Source organism: Onychostruthus taczanowskii, unplaced genomic scaffold (genome assembly GCF_017590055.1).
Source record: "Onychostruthus taczanowskii isolate IOZ18803 unplaced genomic scaffold, ASM1759005v1 scaffold15, whole genome shotgun sequence".
NCBI lineage: Eukaryota > Metazoa > Chordata > Aves > Passeriformes > Passeridae > Onychostruthus > Onychostruthus taczanowskii.
Window position 1 is genome coordinate 9,280,376 of NW_024498685.1, and position 19,779 is coordinate 9,300,154.

The 19,779-nt window shown below is 44.8% G+C and overlaps 1 protein-coding gene across 10 annotated transcripts in view; it reads left to right on the forward strand.

The window, feature by feature from the left end:
• Positions 1-15,605, forward strand: part of WNK1 (WNK lysine deficient protein kinase 1) — a 97,508-nt gene extending 81,903 nt beyond the window's left edge. For 5 of the 10 annotated variants that reach the window (XM_041398640.1, XM_041398645.1, XM_041398643.1 and 2 more), the window contains 10 exons: positions 1,408-1,494; positions 2,147-2,216; positions 3,689-3,768; positions 4,290-4,948; positions 5,823-6,025; positions 7,060-7,254; positions 8,417-8,509; positions 10,820-10,861; positions 13,978-14,165; positions 14,461-15,605. In XM_041398640.1, coding sequence (XP_041254574.1) covers positions 1,408-1,494; positions 2,147-2,216; positions 3,689-3,768; positions 4,290-4,948; positions 5,823-6,025; positions 7,060-7,254; positions 8,417-8,509; positions 10,820-10,861; positions 13,978-14,165; positions 14,461-14,775 — 1,932 coding nt within the window. In that variant the 3' untranslated portion in view covers positions 14,776-15,605. The remainder of the gene's footprint in view (positions 1-1,407; positions 1,495-2,146; positions 2,217-3,688; positions 3,769-4,289; positions 4,949-5,822; positions 6,026-7,059; positions 7,255-8,416; positions 8,510-10,819; positions 10,862-13,977; positions 14,166-14,460) is intronic. The other 5 variants (XM_041398644.1, XM_041398649.1, XM_041398641.1 and 2 more) reach the window with 4 other exon arrangements.
• Positions 15,606-19,779: the final 4,174 nt, after the last annotated feature.

Genomic DNA, 19,779 nt, shown 5'->3' on the forward strand with positions numbered 1-19,779 from the left:
ATTACTGGCTTGTCTTAAAGTAGACAGGCTTGCCTTCTGTGCTGCTTCTGTCACTAGCAGGTGATTACACAACTTTTCCCCTTTCCTTAGTAGCAGACTTGTAATTTGCAGGCAGAGCACACGTCATGTCAAGACCAGTTTTGAACAGTCTGTTCTATAGTCTTAAATACCTGTTCTATTTATTCTTTAATTGCTTTTTAAAGTGTGTTTAGATTAATCTCAAGTTTCATTTTTGTCCCCTTGTTCCATAAAGAAATCTTTATTTCCTGATCATCATGGTAGCCATTTGTTTAATTGAAGCAAATATCTTCTTGTGAGCATAAGTAATGAGAATTATTTAGTATTTCAGGTGACATGTCCCCTCTGTTTTACAGTGTTGGATTAAATTGCCTCACTTGTCACTAACCAGTTGGATTTCTGAATGGAGTCATACAAGTCTGCATCTTCTGCTTTTTTTTCTATTCTATAATGGAATTGATACAGGTTTTATTGTTCCTAGGGTTTTTGGTTTCATTGTGAAATCCACGTGTCAGGAAGAATGTTATCCTGGCAACCTTTTGAAAGCATCTTTATGCAATTACGTACCTCTAACTTTCAGTGGAAAGTAGTGCTTTTGTTGTCATGATCCCCACTTCAGTTTTAAAAACAGATACAGCTTCTTTTTTTGTACTTGGAGAGATATTATGTACCTCTGACTTTCAGTGTAAAGTAGTATTTTTATGTTTTCACGATCCCCACTTCAGTTTTAAAAACAGATACAGCTTCTTTTTTTGTACTTGGAGAGATTAATAATGCTAAAGTTTGGATGAAAATTTCTTCTGTAGGGTCAGAATTGCAGCTTAGTGATATCTGACAATACATTCTTCTTTTAATGTATCAATGTATCTTATGGACATGGCCCTAATTTAGTCATTTTGGGACTTTATCTTCAAGATATTTTTAGGTAAAATGTTCTTCTCTTCCTCTCCCCAGTCCAGCTGGCCAAGTTTGAAAAACATCTTGTATTCTAACTGAAACAGCTGAAATCCAAGTAATAAGCATACTTGAGAGATTCTGCCCCTTTCCATTCTTTTCAAGTCAATCCATCTATGTAGCCTCTCTGAGGGAACTTGTGGGTTGGTGTTTTTTTCTTGATTGATTGGTTTTGAGTGATATTGTTTTTTCTCTCTTTTTTTAAGTTCCAATTAATTTTCCTGTTCTGTTGTTTTTAAACAAGTATGTTGCATGAGTTACTTCCAGGTCTTGCTGTACTATACATGTTAAATCTAAATGTGTAGGAAGGAAGCTTGGTAGAAATATGGAAGCTGTACTGAGTGCTTTAAATTTTAATATTGAATATGTCTGTTTCTCAACAATGCTTTTGTTTTTCCTGAGCTGGGACATTGTTTTACTCTTTTTTTTTCTCAGTCCCAACAGCCACTGGAAGATCTGGATGCTCAGCTGAGGAGAACCCTTAGCCCAGAGACCGTCCCAGTGACATCTGCTCCTGCCTGTGTATGTTTGCAATGTTGGCAGTTTAGTAGTCTTGAAATACCTCAGTGTTTTTTCAAAGTCATTCTCTTAGGTCACTGCCTTTAATACCACTACACCAGTATTTAGACTTTTAAAAATAAAAATTCAGAGTCATCTTCCAGTTTGTGGGACTGAGTCAACCAAAATCGGGAAAGTCTGTATATTGCAATAGATTAGGTAATTTCCTGAGGCTGTTTTTTGGTATTAGTTGTTATTCCAACTTTTCTGGTGATGTCACCAAACTAGAAATGGAAGTGACTGTGGAATAAGGGGAAAGAGCACTAAAAAAGCAATATGGGATATGTCAGTCTTAATTTGGGAGGGCTGGTTCAAGTGTGGATCTGAAATTTTAAAAGCCTCTGTTAAAGAGCTTTGGATACTGAATGAAGACAGTGACTGACAATACAAGTGGTTATTTATGCATTATTTCTGCACAGGCTAAAGGGGTGATCTGCTCACAGCCTCAGGGTTAGAAGGCCTGTAAAATCTCTTGTCTTGCATTTGTCTTTTCATGTATCATACTTTGTCCCTGTTGGAAGCAAAAAAATTATGTAATATGCAGTATGCTGGATTTGTTGGCATTCAGTGAAACTAAGTATTTTAATTTATTTTGTTTTCCTCCTTGAACCTGCAGTCTGTGCCCTCAGTAGCATCAACAGTGGTTACTGGGCCGGTGTCCACAGCAACACAGTGTCTGAAGGATGGTAAGACAGTGATTACTTTGGGTGATTTCTCAGCATGGAGATAGAAATCAAAATTGAACAGAGTAACCACTTGGAAGGTTATAGCCTTTTCTACCAAGTCATGGAATGGCAGCTCCTAGAGGGCATCTTATTAGTTTTTAGTAGCCAGACTGAAATTTTCCCCATGAGGAGGGGGGAATGATAGATACTTGCATATTGTAGTGACTCATTTAGGATTTAAAGCTGTCCAAAATGCTAAATTAAGACTCAAAAAGAATCTCCATGCTGCTAAGGTACAGCATCAGGACTAGAAGGAACTGTTTTCTATCATGTGTTATGTTCCTGGCAACAACAGCAGGGCCCATTTTGTGTCATTACACTGTGTTCTACATGTAGGATACCTCTCCCTTGCCCTAAGGGTGTTTCATTTCTGTTTGAGCAGAGAAGCCAAGGTTAAACTACTAAAAATTTAAGAAAGGTAGTAAGAAACCCAGACTTGCTTCTTTCTGCTTTAGAGCAACTAAAGGTTCACTGGATGATCACCAGTTAAAGTCTGGATGATCAATGACTTTCATATCTGTATGGATTGATTGATTGGGGGGAATCCAAACACTTGCAAAATAATCAGAGATTTTCCTATCAGTATTCATCTAATTGTTTTAATTTTTAAAATCTTCTGGTTTTAATAGAAGTTGTTAATACAGTGCTGAAATTTTTTCTTGAACTGTCTAGTAAACACTATTTAACATGTGTGTGCCTCTGAAGTTGAATAGCAAACCTTCAGAAGCCAATAAAACTGTGAAGGAAAATAAATTATATACTCTCGTTTTGGGACATTGGTGAACTATAATGTAGAATTCATTAGTCTGCTAGAATTAGTTGGGTTTTGTCTTTTAAATTTAGAAGGTAAAGGTAACCAAACTGGGAAGTTGCTTAATAAACAGTGCAAGCTGTCCAATAGAACTGATTTAAAAATAGAATGTTATTTCTCAGCTTTGTAACTTTGTACTGCCAGTGCACACAGCAACAAAATTAGGAGCTGACACCTAAGAGTCCAACCTGGAGAACTTCAGATAGACTGCTTTGAGTAAATGTGGTTTATAGCATTTCTTCAACTTGCCCCTTTTTGGTGAATAGCTGTCCCTAGTGTTTGTGAAATTTAGATAGTCACTCTGGTTATTGAATCAAAATAAGCTTTTTCTTTCATAAAGCTCTATTTTTTATTATTTGTCTATTTCACCTCTCTGAAATGAGTGTCCTTTTTTTGTTGCCTAGAAGTGTAATTTTGGCAAATACACTGTGCAGGGAAGCTTTGTAGAAAAATGCTTCAACTTGACATTAATAATTAACATTTTAATATTAATATGGTGCTATGAGTTTAGAAGCCTCTTTGGAGTTAACAGATAGTTGAATTTGAAGTGCATAAAAAGAAATGGTTGGAGTTGAAATAATTTCTTTCATTGTTGTCTTAACCCCATTGTCCTTTTCCTTAGTTTTGGCAGCAGGTGATGGAGAGAGCGGAGCTGTGGCTGCTGCAGCAGGAGCCAGCGTGCTGAAGATGGGACGGTTTCAGGTACCAGCTGCTAAACTCACTTGGCTCTGGTACAGCATCTTGGGGTGGTTCCTGGTAGTGCCAGCTCAGCGTGCCATGTGCAGGACTTTGCTGTCCATGCAGAGCTTGTGATAGCAGGTCTGCAGATGCTATCTGTTTCCATTCAGGGCAGAGATGGCACAGTCTGTGCAGGTCTAGAGTTGTGAACATAGGGTTTCATCACAGTAGGCTTAGCTGTTGGCCTTGGTCCTTAATGTTGGGCTGCTCTTTCACTAACAGGGCTGGGATGTTCACTGTATTATGTCCTGTTGGTGAAGGAGCCCCATCTGAGGCTGCTGTTTCTTGGAGTTAATCCTCTAGATTACAAGAAGTGCTGCTTTGTGTGACAGTGTTTTGCCTGGAGGGAAGCAGTGGCTTGCTTTGTGGCATACCTAGGAAATGAGTTATTTTCCCCTCTCAGATGAATCTTACCATTAAGGGAAATAAAAGCATCATGTTAAGGAAAAACTAAGGAACTCTGCATGATTGTGTTTCTATTATAGGTATCGGTGGCAGTGGATGATGTGCTAAAAGAGGGTGACAAACCTGACACGAAGCCAGTGCAATTTGAAACCACCTCCACTGATTCTTCAAGCCTTTCTGGCAGTAGCCCAGAGAGCACGCTGGTAAAGCAGGCTGAGAGCCGGAAGAGCGGGGCCGTGGCTGCTGCTTCCTTGGATGTGGTGGATGGCATTCCTGAGGCAGCTCCTGGGCTGCCACTGCCGGCAGATGCTGCTCAGGCCACCAAGGTTGGGCGCTTCCAGGTGACGACGGCGACGGATCAAGTGGGACGCTTCTCCGTGTCGAAGGCTCGGGATGAGGTCAGCTGTGCTGAGAAAGAGCCAATGACTCTTCCTCTCTCTGTGGGCTTGGAACAAGTTGCTTCTTCAGCTGCAGCTCCGAAGAAAGAGTTGGAGTCGAGGCAGTCCCCACACATGAATGGTCCATCCTCTGATCCGGAGGTCGCTTTTCTCAGTGGAATGGCTAAGGATTTGGATGATGGCTCAGGGAGCCCAGACTCTGTCCAGCACCTGGGATCGAAGATCAGCCTCCCTGTTCAGAGCCTTAGCAACTCCTTCAACTCTTCCTACATGAGCAGTGACAATGAGTCGGATATTGAAGATGAAGACTTGAAGTTGGAACTCCGTCGGTTGCGGGAGAAGTAAGGCTTTTCTTTGGGTGGTTGTGTATGGAATAGATGTGACAGGATTAATATGAATTTCACCTGTACATCCCTTAGCCTTTGCTAAGTGTCAGGAGTCAATGTCAGCATTTATGTGGGAAGTAAGGTTCTTTAGTGGGAAAGCAGTATACAGTTATAACAAAAGAGGAATATACATGTTTGTTGGCCTGAATTTTCTACCCTGTAACCTTGTTGTATGTAGATTGCCAGCTGCACTGTGGATAAGACTGTAGATCTAAGAAAGGTTTGGCGTATCACTGGAGTGAGTGGGAAAAACACAGTGTTGTTTGAAAATGACACACAAGTCTCTGCATTTCTGATCTGCATTTCTGGCATTTCTAATGGCTCTTTTCCTGAAGAGACCTTGTTGGCTCAGAGAAGAATTTAGAAGTGAAGCAATGTCACCTACTAATTTATTCATATTGAAAGTTGAACTATTTTTTAAGGTAGCTGGCAGTTTTAAATCCTGTGTATGCAACTGCTCTGAAACAAATTGTAAGGCAATAACGGTGTAGAAGTTTCCAAGGCCATATGTCTGAGAAAATGAGTAATCTAGCTATTCCTGTAGCATTTGAATGCTTTTTTTGTACTTCTGTTTACTCTGGTTTTGTGATTGCAACGTTGGAAACCTAGTTTTGGAATTCTAGCCAGGGCTAGAGCACACTGGAAAATGGCAAGTGTTCTGACATGTGTGTTCAGTGGTTATTATGTAGTGGAAAAGATTTATTTACTTCTTAAATGTTTGAGAGTTTGACCAAAGAAGCAGCTCAGGCTTGACTGGAGGGGAGGAGTTGTTTGTATCTATGTGTATACCTAGAATTGTTGTAAATCCCACTGTTTTGTAACTTGTTAGGCACCTTAAAGAGATCCAGGAGCTGCAGAGCCGCCAGAAGCAGGAGATTGAGTCACTCTATGTGAAACTTGGAAAGGCTCCACCTGCAGTAATTATTCCCCCAGCTGCACCCCTTTCAGGAAGGAGGAGAAGACCTACGAAAGGAAAAGGCAGCAAGTCCAGTCGTAGCAGCTCCCAGGGACACAAAAGCCCTCAGCTATCAGGTGAGGCTTCCTTCAATATTGTTAGCAGATAAAATAGACCAAGTACCACCTCTCATTCTTAGAGCTGTGTCTCTCTTTGTTTTCTTTTGAGGAGTGTGTGTGTGTGTGTACCAGTTCCCCCTGAATTTCTTTTATCATTTTTGACATTACTTTTGCTGTTTGGTAGTCTTGCTTGGGACTTTTTCAGTCCACTGAAAAGTCCTGTGACATTGTTCTGTAAGAGCAGTTTTAAAGTTGTGGTTTGTTTTTTTAGATATTAGTCATTGGGCTCTGACTGGGAAGAAAAGTGTAAATTTACAGTATGGAAGAAAAGTTTGTTTTTTAAAGATAATCTGTGCTTGTTCCCTCCTGAAACTGATTTTGCAGAATGGGTCTGGTCTCTTTAGTCATTTGCAGAGATTTTTTTTCTCCTTAATTTAGTACCACTTAAGCATAATATTACTGGTGTCCTTACACTGCAGAAACCCACAGTTGATGGATATTAAAATAGTGGGTTTTTTTCATGGAATTGAAGATTTGTTGTACTTACAGGTTGAGAATCAGTTTCAATTGTCAAGGCTTCCTTTCTTACTAAGACCATTTTCCTGATAGACAGAACTCAGGAACTATCTTTTTACTGATTGAGTTCTGTTTACTGATTGAGTGATGTAGGTGACAGATACTTTCTGGGTAACTGGAGATTCTCCAATCCTGTAGCAGGAGCAAACAGTATTGGAGGGCCAGCAGTGCCAGCAGAAATATTTGATACTACTTCTTGTGTATTGACTTTGATAATTCCATGTCATGCTGAGATTTCTGTATCCACTCACCCTGGCTGCTCATTTCTGTACTGCTGTGTGATAGAGGAGCTCAGTGAGCACATAAACCACCACAGAGTTGTCTTAAAACTGAGGAATTTTTCTGGTCTTATTGCATTCTCAGAAACTGGAGTAGTTCTCTCCCCCTGCCTCTCCTTCTCTTGCCTGGATTGTCATGCTTGATCAGGCTCAAAAATGTACGCAAACCAAAATTTTTACCTTCCTTTTTTCCTCTAGGCAACCTGTCAGCTCAAAGTGCACCATCAGTCTTGCCCCCTCAGCAGACCCTTCATCCTCCTGGCAGTGTGCCAGAGACTGGGCAGAACCATTTGTTACAGCCCCTCAAACCTTCACCTTCCAGTGAGAATCTCTACTCTGCCTTCACCAGTGATGGTGCCCTGTCGGTACCGAGCCTTTCGGCGCCAGGCCAAGGTAAGACTCCAAATGCAATTAGTGGAATTAGCAGTGGAAATGAAGGGTTGGCTTCGTGACACTTGATTTTTAATACCTGGTGTAAAGTAGCTCTGGGGTCCCCAGGTTGTGCATGGAGGCTGATAAGGATGTTGTTTGCAGCTGGGTTTGTAGTTTCTCCCTCAGGGAGGTGTGAGGTGGTTGAAGGTCTGAAGCCCCAAGGACAACACAAGAGAGTGCAGTGGGGTGGTGACAGCCAAGTTCTGCTGACCTGGGAAAGGTGTTGGCTCAGAGGGAAAGAGCAGTGAGACTGGAGGGTTGGAAATAACACCAAGGAAGGGGCAGAACAGGTTTGATATTAAGATAACTGAAATGGTTGGGAGTTTCCAAAGACTTGGAGTCAGTCCTTTTAGACTTCCTAGCTGGTTTGGCTGTTTCTGTCAATGGAGTTTTTAACAGTAAAAGGTAAAAAAAGGCTCATGTTCTTTAATTGTGAATTATCCTGGAAGGAAGAGTCAGTGTAGGAGGATGAAATGGTGGGAGTAGCAAATTGGTCATGTACTCAGGTTTCTCAAGTAGTGGGTAGCTTGTTATTAGTATGTTATCAAATAAATTCTCAGGCACAGCTCTGATTTATTCAGTAAGGAGGGCTTTTTTTGCTTGTTGTTAGGGGATGATACCTTTACTTATCTGAACTGAGCTGTTGTAGGCTTTTTTTCCCTTTGCACATCTTTTTGAAAGTCAGTTCTAATGTGTGTTTTTGCTGAAACTGAAGAAGTGCATACAGAAAATGGAAACGGACTTTAAGGAAGAATTTTCTATAGAGCTTTTTTAGGAACTGTTTCAGGCATTTTGGAGCTTCTTGAATCATCTCCCTGCATCCAGAGTTGTGCAGTACCATTTAAAAATCGGGTACTTTTGTCAGGATTTGGCTTTCCTATAGATTGCAACTTTATAGTTGGGTTATGTCCTGGAGAGTGGCAGTGGCCTCATGTCTGGAGGTGCTGGAGGGAGTCTCTTCACTCCGTATATTGTCTCTGTACTCCTTGGTCCACACTTTGAGACTTATTCTTGTGTGTTGTGATTGCATTTCATCCTTCCAACTTCAAGTTGCTAACATCTTGTAGTGGTGTTCTGTCTCCTCTCCTCTTTCTCTGTTCTCCCTGTTCTTGTTTTCTCACAGGCTGTGCGAAGTTTAACTGTGCATCTGAGAGAGTGACCTTCAAGCCTGGTGGCAGGAGGACCCGATTTCTGAGTACGCCCTGCTTGGCTCTTTGTGTGTAACACCTTTACTCCTTCCTTGTCTGTTTTTTGTTTTGTCTTTTTTGGTTTTTGTTTCTGCTGCTTGGATCTGTTTCATGCAGCCCATCCTCATCTATCACCTTGTATTCCCTCCCGTCCCATGGCTCAGCTGCTCTTAGCACACCTTTGGAAGTTTGGGTTCTCGTGTTAGGTGTCCTCTGCTGTTAAACTCACTGTGACAAGCACTCATTTTCTCTAAACCTTGAAAGGAAACGTTCAGGACAGAGCAGTGAAATGACACAAACTGGGGAGACTTAGCAAGGACCCTTGGTAATTTTGCTTCAGCATATGTTAGATGACATGAGACTTGCAGGGGGGTAATCTTTCTAGTACAAGAGTGAGGAAAATTTTTTTTCCAGGTTATCCCTTAGCTGGACACTTCAGTAGTGGTGGGGGGAGTGTTGCCCTCCCTGGCAGTGTGCTTGCAGCACAAGTTGGATGTGTGTCCCCACGCTCTCAGCACCAAAGCTGGTGACAGTGCAGAGCTTTGATGCCACCTGTAGGCAGCCTGTAGTGACGACTTGTGTTCATTAACAGATGGCTAGCTAAAGATCCAAGTGTTAAAGGGGTTTAAAATAATTAGAGAATAATTCCAGGCTAACTCAAAAGAACCTTACCTACTAATGGGCTCAGGTTTAGAAGTTTTTCCTGTGAATTGGAGATACATTAAATGTAAAACAATTAGCAGTAAAGGTGGGTAAACAGACATTTCCAGACGTCCTGTCAGCCCTCACAAGCTAGCTTGCAGCTCTTTTCAGAATCCTCTCATTTGTACTTACATTAGGCCAGACTTACAAGAGAGCCTCAAACTTCTGATGTGGCTGAAATAACAATATGCTTGAGCCAAGGCTGCTGGTGTGATGCTTTTTATTGGGAGTGCTGCAACATCTCCTATGCTGCTTCTGCAGGCTGGACCCTTCAAATGTGTGACATTTGTTTCCTACCCCCTGGAATGACTCGATGTGAGGAAGTTTGGAGGGCTGTCAGGAGCCCTGCTGTCGCTGCACTGCATGGCAGTACCACACATCTGCATCATCTGTCTTGCTGTGCTTGGCAGGGCTCAGCTGAGCCAGGGCTGTGTGCAGGAGCTGGGCCTGGCCTTCTGCAGAGACAGCTGCAATGCAACCAGCCCCATCCTCTGGGAAAGGAAGGGAGGGAAACGTCTTCCTGGCTGTTCAGTTGTGCACTAACTCTAACCCACTTCACTGGGTTTGGGATCTGAGCACTAAAATTATTTAATTTTTCAAATTTAGTAGCTTTAAGTGTTTTTGCTCTGTATATTAATGTGCAGATGTGCACTGACATCTGCACTATCCAGATTTAATGTTCCTTTCTTGGAAGAAGTTAAATTCATATCAAAGCTAACTTAAAATTGTTAGTCTGGCCTGTTCTTTTTTTGGTGGAAGGGAATATGAAGAACAGCCAGTCTGTTTCTAGAATTGACATTGAAATGAATATATGAGAGTATAATTTACTTCCAAGGCCTAGGCTTGCTGTAAATTGGCCATCATCTGGCTATCATCTCCTTTGGCATTGTATCTCTTGCTTCTGGGACTGATGCTAAGGGAAACAGATTGCTTTTGAAAAGAGTGTTGTAGCTGTCCTGTAAAAGCAGGTAGTGCTTGGCATGGCTCAGCTTGGCCTGGCACCTGGCTTGCTGCAGGCTGCTTGCTTCCTGGAGCCTGGTCCTTGAAGTGCTGCTGCAGACTGCTGTGGAGAGTGACAGCTGGAGAAGATACTGGGTTGGAATCAGTGGTGTTGAGGAAACAGTGCAGTGACTGATGCTTTCAACTGTGCAGCTGGAGAAACAGAGTGGTACAGCTTGGCAGGGAATGTCTGAACTGTTTTCACACATCTGAGAAAAGAGGGTGACAAACTAAAAGCACCTGACCTATCAAATAAATCTGTTGCTGGTTGAAATTTGATAGTTGTAAAATGCTTCCTACGTCCTGGCAAAAATGGAAGATGTACTTGCTTTTCCTTCTGTGATAACAGCCACAGTTGTGACTGTTTGATAGCAGTTGTGACCTCATTGTCTCCTGACATTCTTCACAATGGTTTGGGAATTATGAAGAATAAATGTAGGAGGCTGGGCCTCTTCTCCTTGTGATTAAACTGTCAGACGAGTCTTTGAGTTTGTCTAGAATGTCCCATTAGTGACTGTTAAAGCCCTGCTGTGCTGTGTCCTCTGTTTCTCACCAAGCTTTTTGTAATGTTTCCTGATACTAAACATTTCTCACTGTTTCTCTTATCTTTAACAAATTACTCTCTCTTTGTGCTTCAGGGAAGATGGTGAAAAAAGTCTGTCCTTGCAACCAGCTCTGTAGTAATTATCTTATTTCTGTTATCTCCAATTCCTGATTGTAAATCTATTCATCAGCTTTTCCTGGTCACTGAAGCCTTATGTCCCTGACTCTGTCTCCAGCACAGCATCTGTCTGTCTGTGTTATGCCCTCTAATGTGTGCTCTGTCCATAGATATTGGTCAGCCTGGTGCTGCTCTAGCAGCCAGGTGGAGGCAGGCAGAACCTCCCCCTCCCTGTGCAGCTCTGCTCTCGCTGATGAGAGCAACATCAGGGGCAGTTGCTCATTGTAACCTGCTGGAGCTGTACTCAGAGCAGCTGCTTGGTTTGGGATTTGATGGGGTTTATCACCTCAGTGATGGATCCAATTGCAGACACTCCTCCAACGTTTTAAAAGCCTAAGAGTAAGCCATCAGAGATCTCCAGTGTGTCTCCCTAAGCCAGAGATGTTCAGAAAAGCCTGTGTGTGCACATGTCATTTAAGACTCTGCTTTTAGAGATCTCCAGAGATCTCCAGTGTGTCTCCCAAAGCCAGAGATGTTCAGAAAAGCCTGTGTGTGCACATGTCATTTAAGACTCTTTTAAAGGTGTCATTTGGCTGTGGTTTATGGGGGAAAAAAAATCCAAGAGCAGAATTAAGGCATTATAGGTAGTGGGCTGGAGAGAGAGAGCCTGTTTCACTTCAGATCCCTCATGTCAGAGCAGAACTGGGGATGGCTGCTGTGACCAAGCAGGAATGTGGGGGTTGTTTCCATGAATGCCACAAGTTGAAGCACTTGCTTTTCAGCCTGTTTTGGATGGCAGTTTCTGCAGGCAGTGAGTGTGTCAGAGCTCAAATGTAAAATTCCTGAGAAGTCAGTTTTAAATGGACCTTAGGTGAGGGCTCAGCTCTGATGCTGTAGGCCAGTATGTCTGTGACCTGAAATGGGAGCTCTCTGACAAAGCCACTTCGGGAGACAAAGCTCTGACAGCCTTTGTCACCTTGAACCAATCTAATTCTTTGCAAAACTCTTAAACTCCCTTAAGGGATCTTTCATCTCTTCAGCTGAATGTTCTATAGTATCTGCCTTGATTAACTCTTCCCCTTCCATAACCTGAGGAGGCTCTCTGTGTAAGTGCAGGATCCAGAGTACTTGGTGATTAAAGTGGAAATGTGAAATAGCACAAGTGGATGCTGGCCATCCTGAAGAGGATGAGAGCAAGTGTGTCAATTCCTGCATGAACCTCATGGTGGAATGTGATTATTACTGGTTTTGGCAGTGTTCCCCCTCCCCCAAGTAACTCTCCCTTGCTTTTGCCTCATTTGTACTTAACTTTACTTTTCTCATCATTTCTCTTATTCAACGATTGTACCCAGAGCCCTTCCCACACGATGCATGCTTCAGGTTCTTGTTATCCCACAGCAGACTTTCCTTGCACCACCCAGTGTGTCCCTGCTGCTCTCCATCAGTGCTGCAGCCTCACTCCCTGCTCAGGGAACCTTTTTCTCCCCTTGCCGTGTGTTCTCGCATGTCTGCCCCCACTAACCCAGCCCGGGAGCCACTTCCATGCTTGAGCTGGAACTGGTGGGATCAATCTGTGTCCTTCCCTCCTCAGCACTACTAGAGGCAGTAACACTTTATTTGTCCTGCATAGTAAGTATGTCACCTTCCTAATCCACTCCTCAGTATGAAACATTCCTGCAGGGCTTTGGAACCAGTTCTTTCTTTGATACAGTGGTGGCAAGGAATGTGGCTGATGGCCAGGGAAAGTGGGACAGATGAAGGAACTGCCAGGCAAGAGACAGGGATTCTGTCATTTGGCCTTTGCAAGAGAGATGTGATGTTCATTGCTGGCATTTCTGTGATCCACCTCTAACTAAATGGCTTCCCTTCAGAAATGCCTGCCATAAACTCCAGTTTTCCTGGATTTCCCAGGTGCAGTCTCCTGAGGGAGCAAGTAGAAATATTTGAGGAACTTCAGGAATAGCTGAGGATGAGTGTTTGCAAGGAGTGCTGTCTTTAGCCCTGCTGATGCTGGTTTTGTTGTTGGGTCTGCTCTAGTGGTTAACTGGCACTTCCACAGCTGTAAATGAGGATACTTTGCAGTACTGCTGGAAATTTAGGATCCTAGGTAATGCAGGACTTCTTTGCTTTGTGTTGTGAGGTCTGCCTTTGGAAAACCTAGATTGGAGTGCAGTTGCTTGTTTATAAATATGAGTGGCATAGGAAGGCTATCCAAAACAAAGCTTCTAGGCTGATTTCCCCAGCACAGGATAATGTTCAGCAGAACTGAAACCTGGCATTTATGTGAAGGGGTTTGTGTTCTTGCAGTGAAAAGAGAGACCTGTCAGCTTGTCTGAGGAATACCCTCACTTCTGCCTTCTTTAAGCTGTATTAGTTGTTTGTATCTCAAAGGCTTATTCTTCTGACTTAGGAAGTCTGAACATAATGGCAAAAAAATGCTTTTAGAGGCAAAAAGCAAAATTTAATGCAGTGCAGACCTTCCCTGCAGATCCTGGCCGTTTGTTGGATGAAGACAGTCCCATTTGGTTATCCTCAAGAACATAAGTATGGCAGCTGTGGGAAACAACAGTTGCTGTTTCTGGCTGGGGCCTTTTTTTCTTTTCTTTTTTTTTTTTTTTTTTTTTTTTTTTTTTTTTCTTTTGGTAAACTGGGTGAATTTTTCTCTTCATTTCACAAAGTGGAGATAATTTGCTACAGAGCAGCTGGCAATGCTGATTTTACTGCTCCTTGTTCAGCATCCAGCATTGTCCTCCAAGATGGAATTGACCTGTGCCAGCGGTGGTTGCTGCTGATTAAAAGGTGTAGGATGAGAGAGCGACGTGCCTGTGCTGTCACTCAGTGCTGAAATTAATGTCCTTTTCCTTCTACAAAGACCTGTAGGCTGCTACCACTCCCCTCTTAGGATGACCACTTGCAGCACTTCTTGCAAAGTAAACCTATCTGTGAAACACTCTGAATCTGAGAAAATGCCTGTAGGAGTCCTCGCAGTTCCCACTTCAGTGTGTCCTGGAATTGAAACTCAGAATTAATTTGCATGGCATTTTAACTCTTGGTGTGCCATTACCACAGTTAGTGAATGCACTGGAGGCAGGTCAGCTGTGAGCCAGGCTGTGATGGCCGTGTTTGTGTTTGTAGGGACCAGCAGCACCAACACAGTGGGGGCTGCAGTGAACAGCCAGGCTCCCCAGAGCCAGCCCACGGCCATCGCCTCGAGCCGCAAGGGCACCTTCACAGACGACCTGCACAAGCTGGTGGATAACTGGGCTCGGGACGCCATGAACCTGTCTGGCAAGAAAGTTGGCAAAGGGCACAGCAACTACGAGGTGAGGTGTGACCCGTGAGGGGGTGTGGTGAGAAGCTGGGTGTCCTTCTGTCTCCCTGGGGTTTCAAACATAGCCAGAGCACAGCTGGGGCAGCAGCTCTAGAGCACTGCTGGCTGGCTTTTCACGTGGAGGGTGTGCTGCCTGCTCTGGAAGGGAAGGGGAAAGAAAACTCAAGGGGAGGGTCATGGCCTGGCCCTGTAAATACCCACTGGGAGCGGATTGTAGGCCAAGGGGTGGACTGGTGGTTTTTAAGTCACACAGTTAAAGTTCTCTTGGTTGTTGGATTACTTTTCAGGGCCCTGGAATGGCAAGAAAATTCTCGGCACCAGGTCAGCTCTGTATCTCTATGACATCTTCCCTGGGTGCTACACCCATCCCTGCAGCATCAGCTACCTCTTTAGGTCCCTTCAGCAAGGCCATGTGCCCCCCGCAGCAGTACGGTTACCCAGCAGCGTCCTTCCCCCCGCCCTGGAGCGGGGCAGGGGGGCCGGCACCGCCACAGCTCGGCCAGTTCCAGCCCGTGGGGGCCACCTCTTTGCAAAGCTTCAACATCAGCAATTTGCAAAAGTCTGTCAGCAACCCTCCAGGCTCCAACCTGCGGACCACTTAGCCGTGCCCAGAGACCCTGCTGGCTACACCTCGGGACAGGACACGGGGAGGGAGATGGGGCCCTGTATCACTACTAGTGCTGCAATGAACTGGTAGCTTGCCAGACTGGGAATGAATTTCTCTTTTGCGACCGTTGCTGTCAACTCTCTGTAGCGGGAGTTTCCCCACACACTTGGAAGGGGGAGGAGGATGATCAGCATCCTTGTGATGGGACAGTGCTTTTCACCGAGGGGGGCTGCTCTCGTGTGGAACGAGAGCTGTGAGCAGAAGCCAGGGGGGTCAGTTCATACAGTCTTGCTGTTAAATATTTCTGGTTGGAGGCTGAATCCACACGTGTGGAGGTGGGAGAGCTGAACCCTAGCATGAGGCTTTAGCATGCTTCTCGCCTCTTCCTGAAGAACCAAGATCCAGAAAAAGCTGTCCAAATTCCCCTCCTCTCCCTCTCCCCAGTCAATAGCATCTGGCTCGGAAATGATGGGGCACACGAATGGACTTGTGGTGCAGCCCGTGCTTGATAGGTCATTACTGCTTTAAGTAAGATATTAACAGCTTTGACTGCAGCATTAGAGCAATTTAAATTGTTAAAAAAATTTTTTAAAGTTCCCTGCGGACATGTACTTACCATCAGTTTTGATGTGGAAACACTGTGATTATATAAATGTTGTTGGACAACAGTAGTTTAAAAATGAGTGGAATATAGAGGGTTAAAAAAGTTAAAAAGAAAAAACGGGAAAAAAAGCTAGCTATATCCTTATACTTATTGGAGACACTTTAACTTTTTCCTTTGTATTTTCATTGTATTAGATAAATAAATGTGAATGTAAAATTGTATAAATTAATGTACTTGAATACTTGTCTGTTCTCCCAGTATGCTTGCTGGATATTTTAGTGCCTTGGACTTCTCTTGCTTCTGCAGTTTAGCGTCGTCTTCCCAGCAGAGCCCAGGCGGGCAGAGGGCAGTGGAGGCAGGATGTTGTGCCCAGCGCCCGGGACGTTGGAGCAGGAGCGCGGAAGGGAGGTCACCGAGGCTGCGGGGCGGGAAAACCGATCCAGGCGGGCAGAGCTGAAGGTGTGGGGTGACAGGGGCCAGGTGGGCTGGGACGGAGGGATGCGGGTGAAGCTACAACGAGACTTAACCAGTATTGGCTCTGGAGGCAGGAGGGCTGGGTCAGAAACGGAGAGAGGATGGGGAGAACGCGTGTCTTTGGGAAAGGCCCAACTTAAGGTGCAGTTTGACTCCAGCTGTGAAGTGGTAAAGATGTTTGGTCAGGATGTGACTTGAGGGAGAGGTGCCATTGCTCGTTGGCTTGGGCTTGTCTGCTGGGATTGCTTTTCTTACCTTTTTTTTGGTAAAATTCATTTAAGCCAGGAACAGACTGTCCTGGTGCAACGTCCATTGCCGGCAATGGATGTACTTGAAGCAGCCGGCATCAAGAAGTTTCCTCTGTCTTACTTGGAGGATTTACCATTTTGTTCACTCTTAACAAATTTCAAGCTGGTACCAGGACTGTCACTGTCTGTCACTTGTCACCTCTTAGTACCTGTACTGTGTCTTCTGCTTTGGTCATTCTCCCTTTTTCTGTTTAAGAAATACTGGTTTCCTTTTCAAAGTCAAAATAATACCAGCCAGTATTTATGTAGTGCTGCAAGAAGCTGTGATGGATGAGGGTGTAGCTTGGGAGGAGGCCATGGGTGTCCTGGAGGCTGGTGCATCACAGGGCTGTTATTTGTCCATGTTTGTTTTAATCTCCGAGCGCTGTTCCCTGCTGCTCCTCAGTAGGGAGTTTTTGTGTCTGCAGGTGTTCTCATGCTTTCGTTTTCACAAAGAAACGCGCGAGATGCGTTCCTTGCTGTGCCTGGCTCAGTTCTGGCAGGGCGGGCGCAGGCTGCGGAGGAGCACAGAGCTGCTGTGGCACAGGGCAGGCTCCAGGGGAGCAGGAGAGCAGCGGGCCCGGGGCTGGGGCCAGGTGGGAACCTCTGGAAGGATGGATGCAGGGGGGAGGCTCTTGAGCACGCCCAGGGAAACAGGACCAGGACAGAGCTGAGGCAGTAGTGAGACAAGGGCAATACCCGTGGCAGAGGAACTGGTCAGCTGGATGCAGCACATGGTTGTTTAAATTTGATCTGATGAGTTTGAGGTCGTTTTTTCACTTAATGTTATGCAAGAACTGGTTTTATTTACCATTGATTTTTTTTTTTCTCCCTCCCTCTCCTCCTGTGGATGAATAACTGAAGTCTAGAGGAATAAACTAATGCTACTGAACTGTTAAATTATTTTGTTTAATATTACACTTTGAGTATCTTTTTCCACATAAAATCTGTTTCTGAATTACAAGCGTTTTCTTTACATTATTTAACAATGTACACTGTAAAAAAAATAAAAATAAAAAAAATAAAATTAATTGAAACTTTGGGCTTCCCTGGCCGTAGTTAGTTGTGTTTTGCACTGAACCCTTCTCATATGACTGTGCCCCGTGCTGCAGTTTGTTACCTTTGTAGAGTATTGAATTAAGCCATTCAAATAAACCAAACCTGCTTTGGTTGAGCTGTGGGTTTTCTTGTGGAACATCAGGTTCCAGCCCCTCTGTCCTGGTCCTGCAGTGATGGAACTGTTACCCAATTTACCAGTTTGTCACAGGAAATACAAGAAACCCAATTTAATGAGAACTTCAACTGCTCGAAAGGAGGGACCAGTCACAGGCCTTTGGCCTTTAACAGGATACTCCAAAACAAGGCACTGCAAAGATCCTGAATGGATCTTGAGGAGGGGAGTGGCCTGAGGGAGGAGAATGGATCAGCTGTCCCTGCTTCTGTGGCTGAGGCTCACCAGGTTGCCAAATGCCACAGCTGTGGCCGACACTTGGTGGCTGTCCCCGTGGGAGCAGAGGGTGAGGGAGGGCGTGTCAGGGGCGGGTGCTGTGCTTGCTTTTGGCACTGAGGGATGGGCGGCGTGTCCTAGGGCCCTTCCCGACCCTTCTGTGCTGCCCCCCTGCCTGCTCCTCGGGGCTGGACGTGAGCAGGGATGGGCTCCCATCCTGCAGGGCTGGGACAAGGGACTCCTTAGTAACAGGAATTCAGTCCTCAGATTGGAACTGTAACAGCCAAGAGTAGAACACAGCCTCCTTCTCAACTGCAGATTTACAGCATGGGACACGACACTCACTTTTAAAATTTCAAACGTTTATTAAACCTTAACAAAAATACAGCAAAGGACTGAATGAAGAAAAATTACAGCACCGGGAGTCTCAGTAACCAGCGGCCACGCAAAATGGCTGCTCTGCCTTTTATACCCTTAGCCCATCCCAAGGTTTGTCAGCCAGCTCCTTCTCTGCCGTCCATGGGTGGAGATCACTCTCTTCCATCTCGATTGGAGGTCAGCTGTTGTCATGTTGTGCCTCCTGGTAATAATCTTACCCTCCCCAAATGCCCCCACTACCGAGGCTGTTACAAGGGGGTGAGGAAAGGGGTCTATGGGAGGACATATTACAATAATATCACTTTACACTATAATGTGATGGTCAGCTCTCACAATTAAGAGATGGATATTATGTGTATGTTAAGATGTAAGGGGCACTTGGGGAGGGTAAGATTATTACCAGGAGGCACAACATGACAACAGCTGACCTCCAATCGAGATGGAAGAGAGTGATCTCCACCCATGGACGGCAGAGGAGCTGACAAAACCTTGGGATGGGCTAAGGGTATAAAAGGCAGAGCAGCCATTTTGCAGGAGAGCACGTGGCTGCTGGTCACTGAGACTCCCTGCATTGTAATTTTTCCTTATTCAGTCCTTTGTTGTATTTTTGTTGAGTTTCAATAAATCTTTGAAATTTTAAAAGCGAGCGTCATTTCTCCCAAGAAGAAATTTGGTATTTCTAAACACTAATTGCTGCTGCATTTCTTTCCATTTTAAGAACAGCTTCTGTTATGAGTCATGCTGCGCAAGCCTCGAAGGGCAAAAAAAGCTCCCAGTATAAGTTTTCCTGCCCTTTTCAAAGGGACCAATCCCGGGAGACTCATTGCAGTGACTGGCAGAGGAGGCACAGCTATATTAGCACTGTTTCCAGAGCCAAGGAAGCTGAGGCCGTTACGTTTTTGTCACAGACTTTTGAATTTTTTTCATTGCAAAAGTTTGGAACAGCTTTGAATTCAGTGATTGGAAGGTCTGCGTGCTCCCTTCCTAGCAGGTATATGGTTTCAGCAGCGAGGGCATGACTCAAACATGTGGAATGTGCTTCTTCCCTGAGCTGTTCTGAAGGCAGCACTGAGCTGGCCAGAAACGAGTACGGTGAAATGTGGAAATGTTTTCTAGATGTAATCTAGAACTGTTAATTACAGCTCGTCCTGTCTTTCCTCACTGAGGTCAATTCCTGTCCTCTGTCCTGTTCAGAGGTAAGAGGATAGTAAAGGATCTTTTAAGGGAAAAGGACTGATTAAGTGATGAAGGCTGAGTAGGAGGAAGAGGAATAAATGCTGAATATTCCAATGTCTTTACAGTTAGAGCAGTGAGGCAAACCATGGGAGTAGGTCCTGTTTGAAACCTGAAATTGATTCTAGTGTTGGACTAATCCCAGAGTTTGTGTAGATTTTCCTGGTTCAGCTCTAACTTCCAGTCATGTGGCATCATTCTCCTTGCCTCCAGCACTGCAGTGCCAGGCTCCCCCCACGACCCCTGGGGAGGGTGACAGCACTGCTGGCCCGGGAGCAGCGCGGGGCTGAGCCCCGCCGTGGTGGTGCCTGGAGCAGCGGCCAGCCCGGCAGAGCTCCTCCCTTTCCTGCACGGAGCTGCTCGAAATGGGTGAGGTATTCTTCCAATATTGCTTCCAGATTCTTCCTTTGGCCCGCTAATTGGACGGCCCAAGCGGCTTTTGGCTTTGCTGTAACCTCTGGACCCCTGTGAGGTTCCTGTCTGGCTGCGCAGTGCAGCGCTGCCCCTTCGAGACGAGGTGGAAGGGCTGGCAGGGCAGAGGGGCACGAACGGCTCCCAGCGGGGTTTGCTTTTTAA